This window comes from Vespa mandarinia, chromosome 13, assembly GCF_050613455.1.
Source record: "Vespa mandarinia isolate Hongniang chromosome 13, ASM5061345v1, whole genome shotgun sequence".
NCBI classification, from domain to species: domain Eukaryota; kingdom Metazoa; phylum Arthropoda; class Insecta; order Hymenoptera; family Vespidae; genus Vespa; species Vespa mandarinia.
In genome coordinates this window covers 1,260,405-1,272,500 of record NC_140822.1, presented here as the reverse complement: position 1 = coordinate 1,272,500, position 12,096 = coordinate 1,260,405, and the positions used below count along the sequence as shown (strand labels likewise).

The 12,096-nt window shown below is 25.1% G+C and overlaps 1 protein-coding gene and 1 long non-coding RNA gene across 4 annotated transcripts in view; both read right to left on the bottom strand.

The window, feature by feature from the left end:
- Window positions 1–12,096, bottom strand: part of LOC118444177 (uncharacterized) — a 98,742-nt gene that overhangs the window by 683 nt on the left and 85,963 nt on the right. The window contains exon 7 of one of the 2 annotated variants that reach the window (XM_085661031.1): window positions 1,328–1,585. In XM_085661031.1, coding sequence (XP_085517157.1) covers window positions 1,328–1,585 — 258 coding nt within the window. The remainder of the gene's footprint in view (window positions 1–1,327; window positions 1,586–12,096) is intronic. The other variant, XM_085661032.1, reaches the window with a different exon arrangement.
- Window positions 7,159–9,432, bottom strand: LOC146872560 (uncharacterized). 2 transcript variants are annotated; one of them, XR_014982887.1, is made up of 3 exons: window positions 9,230–9,432; window positions 8,500–8,677; window positions 7,159–7,220 (listed from the first exon to the last, which is right to left on the bottom strand). It is a non-coding gene; the product is annotated as an uncharacterized LOC146872560 (long non-coding RNA). The 2 variants fall into 2 exon arrangements; XR_014982886.1 differs by lacking the exon at window positions 7,159–7,220 and having other exon boundaries at window positions 8,407–8,677.

Here is a 12,096-nt window from a genome sequence, read left to right as displayed (position 1 = left end):
TTTTCTTTTTTTCTTTTTTTCCTTTTCTCGAACTATTTAAATCTAAGCTATTTAATATTGAAATATTTCAAAAAACGATTTATTGGATTCTTCGTCGTAACAGACTAAACGAACCCTCAGGAGCTCTGAAAAAGAAAGGAAAAATTAGAATGAGATGGAATTTCATTATTGATCAGATCAATGAGCTATTTCTCTTGAGGAATTTTCTTGTTTATTCTTTTTTTCTTTTTTATTTTTCCTTTTGTATATAACACAAACTTCATTTTTTATTATCGTTATAATAAAATCTTTTGTACTTGGAATAAAAATAAATTGAATGATTTTATAAAGGACTTTTTGGGATAATAGGATATTTATTATTTCTTAAAATGAGAAAAAAAATTAATAATAATAAAATATGTCGGCCATATAAATTCAAAGATATCCATCGTTATACGAATGATAATATTGCATTTCGTAAATATGAAAAAATAAAACGATACGGAGTATGCAAAATTGTTAATAATTTAACAAAAATAGGCATCGAAAATTTTTATTAAAGAATTAAAAATAATAATGATAATAATAATAACAATAATAATAATATTAATAATAATATTGTCAGAAATAAAAATAACAGGAAGGAAATGTGCTCTGAAGGTTCGTAAACATGATTCTTAACGATGTCCATCGCATAGAGATACTTCATTGTTCTTGTGCATATTTCGAACGTAACTATAGATGTTATATCTATACTTAGCATAATTATTGCACAATTAAATCTTGATGTTTGACTGTAGAAAAAGAAGATCAAGTGTCTTTTCAAATCACCCTTTATTCATATGAAAAATTTCTTTTTTTAACTCTTCAACAGTACACGTTGAAGTGCTTCGAGAGAACATATCAAATCATTGAGATAGTCATTCAGAAAAGAAAAAAGAAAAAGAAGAAAGTAAAAAAGAATAAAAAAAAGGTACAATTTACGAAGATCGATTGGAACGATTAAAATTAAAATTTTTCCAATTAAAAAAAATCAATACGACTAATGATTCATCTTCGATTGATTCTTTTGTAAAATATAAAAAAAAGAATAAGAAAATAAAAAAAAGAAATAAAATGATAAAAAAAAAAAAAAAAACAATTCACACGTCTACCCATACGCTTTCACAAAGATTTTTCATAAGATCTTCGATTATTCGAGAATCGATGTAATCGCGATTACGGCAAGAGTGGAACATGTTTTTCGTACGTTAAAATGAAAAAAAATAAAATACAATAAAATAAACAAAGCAAAAAAAAAAAAAAAAGAAGAAGTAAAATGATCTATTCTCAGGATCTATCTACGCACCATTCTTGACAATTTTAATTGTATAGACCATAAGATTCTCATGTTTCCTTCGTATGTGTCTGTTCACCTCACTTCGAAATTTATATTGGTAACAACAATGAGGACACTGATATATTATTATCTTACCGCATTTATACTTCATATGATTAGAAAGTCTGCGCTTATAAACGAACAATCTTGAACATTGCGGACATGAAAGCTTTTTCTTACTAATATTGGTGTCATCGAAGTTAGACGTGCTTGGCTTCTGATTAACTTCTGGAAACAAAAAGAAAACAAGTTATTGAGATTAGCCTTCGTCGAGGGATTGAAAAGAGAAGACAAGAAACAAGAAACTGATGGTAACGACAAGGACGATGAAAATGATGATGATGATGATGATGATGATTAAATTAGTTAATTAATACGTTACAAGGATTAATCGTATTACTCAAAGATCTATTGCTTTTATTTTTCTTTTTTCTACGAAGGAAAAGAGATTTGGATAATGTGTGATGGGACATATTGGGAAGATAGAATGACCAATTGTAACTGTTGTTAAAACGTTTAGAGAAAATAATAATAATAATAATAATAATAATAATTGATTGTAAATTATCAAAAGAGAAACAAAATTAGAGAAATTTTTACATATTTAAAGGAACAAATAATATCCTCGATTATATTTAGATTCAACTAATTCATAGTATTATGGTTCTGATTGAACACTTTTGTACAGTTTAAAGATGAAAACTTTTTATCGTTGATCCTTGATACGATAGCCACGATGTATCTCTGGAAACAAAAAGTTACATCATATCATCGATATTGTCATTATGAGGAAAAGAAAAAGAAAAAGAAAAAGAAAAAGAGAAAAAAAAAAAAGACAGAAATATTTTTACGACAATTGATTATCATGAATTAAATGATTCTCAAGTATTATTTTCGTCGTTGTTTTTTTCTTTTTTCCTTTTTATTCCTTATTCGGAGTTAAATTAAAAAAAAAAAAACAAACAAACGAACAAACGAACAAACAAAGTTTAACCATTTTCTTACAAAGTAAAACATCATTTTTTATTTCTATTTAATTAGATAATAACATTGACAATTAATATGTAACATGAGGCTTTATCGTAACGAACTTAAAAAAAAAAATAACAAACAGATGATCGAATGAATGAATACAAAGCAATCAATTAATCCTGATACTTACTCATTAAATTAAAGAAAAATATATATATTAAATCATTCCCTTATTAAATATATGTTATATATATATATATATATATATATATATATATATATATATACATACAAACATATATAAAACAATATACGTATGAGTACATTTATTTATAAATAATTAATTCTATATAAAACTTAACATTTTATATATTTCAAATGAATCTATACAAATAGTTATATAATATCGATAATATAACAGGTGGTTCCTTGCGGAAAATTTTGATGAATAGAGAAAAAAAAAAGAAAAAAAAAAAGAAAAAATTAAGAAAAGAACAGAGAAGAATATTATTAAGAAAATAAAAAAAAAAAAAAAAAAGGAAAAAAAAATGAAATGTATCCTTTAAGGTCGATACACACGGTTAGTGATAATGTCCATCGTATAGACCGATTGTCTATTATGTTGCTTTCGAATATACTGACAAACGTGGCATGACTATTTACAACGATACTGGCGATAAGGACATTGAAATCTTGATTTCTGACCACATTGATATTTCAAATGTATATTCAGTTTTCTTTTATTATTGTACACGCTTGAACAATTTAAACATGAAAACATATTGTTGGCACTTTCTGAAGTTTTCCTTGATGAAGTGGCCAGGATATGTCTTCTGGAAACAAGAAGGAAACAGATCATCGAGATTAATATTATGAGAAACAGAAAAAAAAAAAAAAAAAAAAAAAAAAAAATATTTTGACATGAATTAAATTCCAAGATTTGCAAATTCTGTTTTCGTTTTTTCTTTTTTTTTCTCTTTTTCTTTTTTTTTTTTCATTTCTTTCTCGTGATTTTCAAGGGTCGAATCAAAAAAAAAAAAAAAAAAAAGAGAGAGAAAAGAAAGTTCCTCCGTTTTGATCTTCTTCTTGCAAAGTAAAAAGATATTTTTTATTTCTATTTAATTAAACATTGACATGTGACAATTAATATGTAACATGCGATCTTATTCCAACGAACTCAAAAAAATAATAAACAGATGATTGGATCAATGAATACAAAACGACCAATTAACATTGATACTTAATCATTAAATTGGAAAAAAAAAATATACATATATATATATATATACATTGAATCGTTCAAAAAAGTCCCTTATTACATATACGTAGAAATATTTTTATTTATAAATAATTAATTCTATATAAACTTAACATTTTACATAAATCAATTTTTTACATGAATCATATTTGAAATAAGTCAATACAAATAGTTAAACAATATCGATATTATGTCAGATTCTTTACGAAAATTTTGATGAATAGACAAAAAAGAAAGAAAAAAGGAAAAGAACATTATTAAAAAAGTCCAAAAATAATATCTATACGAATAATAATAATAACAACAACAACAACAACAAGAACAATAATAATAATAATAATAATAATAATAATAATAATAATAATAATAGTAATTATAATTATAATAATAATAATAATAATAATAATAATAATAATAATAATAATAATAATAATAATAATAGAAATGAGAATTAAAATATCCAATAATTCGATAAGGATTAAATTATGGAAGTAAGAGATAAATTTTTGCGGAAGTTAAAAGAGAGAAGAAAAAAGAATAGATAAAAAAAATTGAAATGTATTCTTTAAGGCTGATATACACGATTAGTGATAATGTCCGATGTATAGACCGTACATCTACTGTGTTGTTTACGAATGTGCTTGTACATGTTGCATGATTGTTTACAGCGATATTGGCAATAAGGACATTGAAATCTTGGTTCCTGGCCGCATTCGTACTTCATGTGTCTACCCATATCATGCTTGTATACGAACGTACTCGAACAATTTGGACATGGAAACTTTGTCTTTATAATATTGATGCGAAAATTTAATTTCTTCGAATCCGACTCATGGTGCACTTCTAAAAAAAAAAAAAAACAAAGGAAATTTCATTATTTTAAACAATCTTTTTTCGAAGGATCGATATCGAATTAGGATTTTTTCTTTTTTCTTTGCATCTACCAAATGCTTCTAAAATTTCGAAAATAATATGTCAATTTATTGAATAAACACACACACACACACACACAGAGAGAGAGAGAGAGAGAGAGAGAGAGAGAGAGAGAGAGAGAGAGATTATCAATTTTTCACTGATACTTAACGCGTTCGGATAAAAAAAAATGTATCGCGTTATTCAAAAATTTCAATCGTTTTTTACATATCCATAGAAACGTAATACGTAATGGTACATTTATTTAAAAATGATTAAACTTTATAGACATTCCATTTTTACATGACTTAAAAATAAGATAAACGAATAATGTATGCGTTTTGACGTTCGTCGTCAAGAAAATTATTGAAAAAAATATTGAATATCAAAACGAAAAAAAAAAGAAAAAAAAAAAAAAGAAAAAAAAGGAAAACAAAAGGTAAAAAGACGTAAAAAAAAATAATAAAAATAATAATAATAATAATAATAATAATAATAATAATAATAATAATAATAATAACAACAACAAAAATAACATTTAATAAATCGAAATTACATTTCGTTGATTTGGTTTGTATACACAATTACTGATAACGTCGATCATATAGACATCATCACGTATCTCGTGCTTTTTTCAAACGTGGTCATAAATATTTTGCCATTGCTTAGACCTTAAATTGCAATAAGGACATTGAAACCTTGGTGCTTGATCGCATTCGTAATCTTAAATTGAATATTATTTTTTTTACCGAATCTATTTGAACATTTTGAACGAGGAAACTTTGTCATTTTAGTATCAGCATAACACATTACTGCAATTGACTGTGGATCGCGTTCTATCTCTGAAAAATAAAAAGAAACGAAACCATCATCAGATTGGAAAAATAAAAGATAGAAATAAAACGATTCTAAAGACAATTTTTCTAAAGAATCAACGAACTTAATGATATTCTTGATCCTCCTGTAAAGTAAAAATGATGTTTATTTTTTTATTCTTATCAGAAAGAGAGAGAGAGAGCAAGAGCGAGAGAGAGAGAGAGAGAGAGAGAGAGAGAGAGAGAGAGAGAGAGAAAGAAATTCACAATCTGACACGAGAACAAAGACCAAATAAATAAATACAATGCTATCAATTGTCAATGATATTTGATAAAAAGAAAAAAAAAAATTAATTCAGCTACAAAAAAAAATATTTAAGTCATACGGGTTGTTACATATTTTATCACGTATTTTTATGAAAAATTATACGGTAAGGATGCATTTATTTACAAATGATTAAGCATATGTAAAAGAGCTTTACATTTTATATAACTTAAATAAATGAAAATACGTTGAAGTAATAATATTTTTGTAATATGTGTCGAAAAAATTTTCCAAATATATATTTGGAAAAGGAAATTAAAAAAGAAGAAGGAAAGAAAGAGAAAATATATTATATTGTAATTAAAGATCTCAATTTTCTGCTGATATATACTTCGACAAATGACAATAAATATTTTCCTATTTTTTTAAATGTGATAACAACAATAAGACTATTGAAAATCTTAAATGGCTGGGTACACTCGTACTTCAAGTTATTTTAATTTATTAAAAAAACATACTTAAACAATTTCAAACATGGGAATAGATCTTTTACTCTCAAATCATGTTATATCTCTGAAAAAAAAAAAAAAAGAAAAAATGAATTATGTTATTGTACATGAAGGAGACAGGGAAAGAGGAAGGGAGATGAATGGTCGAGAGGAAAATAAAAGAACAAGATAAATAAATGATAATCGATTATCACGATGATTCTAATGATACTGATGGATAGATCGAGCGAGAAATAATGATTTTCTTTCATGATTATCCTGTGTAAAGTAATAGGATATTTATTTCTGTCTATTTTTTTTTTTTTCTTTTCTTTTTCGTAGATAAACTTTTAACGTTGAGAGATCTATCTATGATGAAATTAATAATGTCTGAGAAATAACATGTGATTGAATACGTATGTACATGTTTGTGTGTGTATGCGTGTGTGTATGTATGTGTATAAAATTGTATTTATTTATAAATGATTGAGTATTTATAATCTTTTACATTTTGCTTAATTAAATAAATTGATATAAGTAAATGTATAATAGTCGTAGTATAACATGCTGTGTTGAGAAAATTTTAATGATAAGAATGTATGAATGTATGTATGCGTGTATATATATATAAAATAAAAGAAATAAAAAAATAACAATAATGATAATAATAATACTAGCAATAATAATAATAATAATAAAAATAATAATAATAATAATAATAATAATAATAATAATAATAATAATAATAATAATAATAATAATACTATTATTTTATGATCGGGTATAAATTTTGTAAAGAGAGAGAGAGAGAAAGAGAGAGAGATAGAGAATGAAAATGAGGAGAAAAAAAAATGAAAAAAAAAAATGCGTCCTTATGGTTTGTTTAAACAATTCTTGAAAACATCGAACGTATAGACTTCACGTTTCTTGTGTATATTTCGTATGTGCCTATAGACGTGGCTTCGAATCTTAGAACGATGAATGCAATAAGGACACTGGAATCTTGGTGTTTGACCGCATTGATAATTCAAGTGCCTAGTTAGGCCACGTTTATGAACGAACGCATTTGCACAGTTTGGACATTGAAACCTTTTCCTCTTACCACTCGTGCCATTTTGCCATCTGACCTTTAGCCCCTGGACATGGTATATCTCTGAAAACAAGAATAGTGCAAGTCATTGATTTTGAAACATTTAAAAGATGATAAATAACTTTACGATATGTAACTGGTTATCGTTGATTAAACGTTTCTTTTTCTCGTTTTCTTTTACTAAACAGCATTTAGATCGAAAAAAGGATCAAAGACTTTCTATCGATCTATATTCCTATAAAATATAAACAACATTTTATTTATTTATTTATTTTTTTTTTTCTTCATCATTTTGACGATAATAATTCTTCTCATAATCCTAATTCGTTATTAACTGAGCTTGTCCAACATTAAAAATCATTGATCAAGATTTGAATATTATAATTCATTTTTTTTATGATCGCGTTTCAATTGATATTGAAGAACGATCAATAAGTTTTTAATTTGTTACGGGGGAGGGGGATCGTAATGTCTGGTTCGATTGGACAAAACGTCGTGTCGTTGAGGAACATAGTTATTATATATTGGGTAATAACTATTAAGAATTAGCATAAAGAAGGATATGGCTAATTCTCATTGATACCTTTAACCCTTAACCTCTTAACTACAGGAAATTTATAACTATTTATTACGTCGTCCGAAAAGTTCATGTTGTTTCTTCGTATATTTCAATGTATAATACATTTTTCTTTTTTTTTTTTCTTTCATCTCATTTGAAGACAAATCGGACACAAACTTTACGGGCAATTCAAACTCAATAGTAATGATGGAGTTCCTAATTAATCTATCTTCTTAGATATATATATAATAAATATTTATACAATAATATATATATAATAATAATAAAATGATATCAGGGATTTCTCTTTATTCCGCAATTAAATACAAGCCGATAGCAATAGAATTGAAGATAAAGGAAGATAATATTCAATATAATATATTGAATATTTATAATATATTATAATATAAATTAAATAATTATATATATATATTATAATATAAATTAAAATTAGACATTCCTAGATTACGATTTATATATAAAAAAAAAAAAAAAAAAAAAAAAAAAAAAAAAAAAAAAAAAAGAAAAAAAAAAAACACCGAGACAAATCAAACGCCAGATCAAATTCGTTTTTTCTTTCTTTTTCTTCCACTACATATACTTATATATACTTATATATATAAAAAAAAAAAAAAAAAAAAAAAAAAAAAAAAAATATTCGAAAGTATAGAAAATAATTTTTTTATGGTCTGTGCACGCGTTCCTCGACAATGTCGATCGCATAAACATCAAGTTCCTTGTGATGCCTTCTACTATGCCTATAAACGCTATTCCTTTGCTTACATTGATAACAGCAATGAGGACATTAAAATATTGGCGGATGATTGCATTTTTATTTCATATGCATTGTCAAACTACCATTATGATCGAAGGAACTTGAACAGCTTGAACATGGACATTTCTGTTTCTTATCTTTCCTTTTATTTTTGTTTCTTTGACTTCGGCCAATTATCCTGCGTTTCTGTAAACAAAATAAATGCAATCCATTTAACGATAAGGATAAAGTTATCGATAATAACTCGTTAGGATGATGAAACGATTTTAAATTCTAATTAACAATTAGATTCTAATTGATCAATCGAAATAATTATTAAATTTTTTTTTTTCGGTTTATTTTTAATGCAATTTGTGAAACATTTGTGTTTCTTAGATTTTTTTTATTTTTTTTTTTTTTTGGGTCAATCAAAGACTTCGACGATAACTCGTAATAACGATAGAATATCATCGATCGAATATTTTGATTCATTGATATTTAACGATAGGATAATTAATGTGATGGAACATTTGCTGGAACATAATGAAATAGTAATTAATTAATACTTATAATATTTAACCGTTTAGCCAGAGAAATTTTATATTGAATTGTTTGAAATGTTTCTTTCTCCGAGATAAATGGTTAGCTTTATAATTTGACAATAAGCATATTTAATTTTACGTCTAAATAAATATTGAATATATATCAATCTTCACAAATATTTCACATCAATACGAAATTAAATTCTAATTCACTCACCCAATGAACAATAATCCATTGCGAAGTTTTTATCATTGTGTCGTCAATATTTTCTAAAGTAGATTATCAAAAAAGAAACGATTAATTCTAATATTATATATTTTTGATTTATGAAGAAAGAGAGAAAATGAGAGATAGAAAGAAAGGAAGAAAGATTACAGATATTTTTATTGATTTCCAAAGAGAATAAAAAATGGGGTAAAAGAAAGAAAAAAAAAAAAAGAAAAAAAAAGAGAGAGAGAGAGAGAACACTTGTCTTCCTTCGTGTACAAAAATTTTCATAAAACGATCATAGCATTTATATTATCTAATTTGCAGTATTTTCTAATATTTACACGTCTCCTTACCATTTCACTTCTCATATAACAAAAATAAATAAATTTGTCATGTATCAAAATTCTTACATATTATATCGGCTTAATTATATCGATGAATATATACAATATATATGTATATATATATATATATATATATATATATATATATATATATTTGTGTATATATATTATATTTATATGTATATAAATAGTGCTTAACTAAGCTGCTTGTTTAAGAGTATAAAAAAAGAAAACAAAATTAAAAGCAAGAAAAAAATGTGTATTAAAAAAGGAAAAAGAAAAAAAAAAAACAGTAGCAACGATAACGATCGTATATATAGATTTTTCAAGGATGTGGAGTTTGAGGGTGGAGTTAGTAGGAAACAAGAAAGGAAGTACAAAAAAAAAAAAAGAAGAAAAAAGGAAAAAAAGTAATAAAAAAAAATAAATAATAATAAAAATAATAGTAGTAACGATAACGATCGTATATGTAAATTTTTCAAGGATGCGTAGTTTGAGGGTGGAGTTAGTGGGAAACAAGAAAGGAAGTACAAAAAAAAAACAAAAAAAAAAAAACAAAAACAAAAACAAAAAAAAAAGCAGAAAAAAAAGAAAAAAAGAAGAAGAAAAATAAGAAGATAAAAAAAACAAATTCTCACAAGTTGTAAGAAAAAAATATGTATCGTCCTCAAGGTTTGAATACACAATTATTGACAATGTCGATTGCATAGACCTCACGGGTCTTATGCAATTTTCGTACGTGGCTATAGACGTTGCATCGTCGTTTGCTCCGATAAATGCAATAAGGACACTGAAATCTTGGTGCTTGACCGCATTCGTACTTCAAGTGTCTCGATAGACAATGTTCATGAACGAAAGCACTTGGACAGTTTTGACATTGAAACTTCTTTCCCTTATCGTTTGCACGTGTCCGACGTTTCTTTGTGTTCTGGACTTGGTGTACTTCTGGAAACAAAAACAAAAAAAATAGCAAGTCATTTAAAAAATTGTATTAACTATAATAAATGAAGTATGACGATTTATATGGTACAACGATTAAATTGCTTTATTTTTTTTCTTTTTCTGGTTTTTTTTTTTTTTTATTTTATATTATTTTATTTTATTTTTATTTTTATTTTTATTTTTATTTTTATTTTTCGCGAATTTAATACGAAATCAATCGAAGAAAATATCATTATCAGTTCTTTTTTTCTTTGATCGATTTCTTCATATAGGATAAATCAATTTTATTTTTATTACTATCAGTCTAGTAGAAGATTTTTTAATTGACGTGTTAACAAGGAATCTTCGATCAAATCCACAAATTATTTGACAATTAACACGGCTGGAACATAGAATACAGAGTCATCAATTTTTATTGATATTTAAAACTTTTTAAATAAAAAAAAAAAAACAAAAAAAATTAATAATATATCGGATCGTTCCAGAAGGAAAGATTATGTCGCTATTAGATACTTATTGAAATATCTATGGAAAAAAAAAAGAAAAACATTTATTTATAACCGTTTCAGTTTTTATTAATGTTTATTCACTTAATTTATTCATTATCCATTAAATTTTATGATTAAAAATTGAAAACAATAACGGGACATGTACTTTCCACACAAATCCAATATATACATATGTATATGTATATATATATATACACATCTTACGAATTAGAATCTAATACATTAGATTGTAACCATTGTTAGTATCGTCAATGCTTGTTAAAGTAGATTAAAAGGAAAAAAAGATCGATTAATTTTGAGGCGTAACTAGGGATTATATTAGGAACAAAAAAATTCTTATATGAAACGTAAAAAAGAAAAGAAAATGAGTAAAAAAAAAAGAAAAAAGGATCATTTGATATTTTTTATTGATGCCAAAGAAAGAAAAAAAAAAAAAGATATCCTATTGCAAAACTTGCGTACAAAATATTTTCTAAACATGTTTTCTGAGCATGTTGAACCTAATTTAAAAAAATAAGGAAAAAAAACAAATAATAATAAACGAATTTCAAGTATCTAAACGCCTTCTTTTGTGATAACTTTTTAAAATAAAATAAAATGAAATAAAAAAAAAAAAAATAATAATAATAATAATAATAATAATAATCGATCATAAATTTCTTCCTCAAAAAAAAAAAAAAAAAAAAAGAACAGAAAAAGAAAAGAAAAATAAAAGAAAACAAAAAAATAAAAAGAAACAAATTTTCATAAGTTAGAAGAAATAAAGTCTGTTCTTAAGATTGTGTTAATACGATCACTGATAATGTCGATCGCATAGATATCACGTTTTTTTTTTCAACTCGTATAAATATATTGTATATTTTTTATCGCGATAATCACAATAAGAATATTGAAATTTTAAATGCAATTTTGACTGCAATTGTAACTCAAGTCTCTAATCAAATCATATTTGTAACCGAACATACTTGGACACTTTGGACACCGAAACTCTTTCCTCCTAACACCACTGGCACATTTCCTGTTGACCTTTGACTCCTCCTGGACGTGGTGTATTTCTGAAAAACAAGAAAAAAAGCGA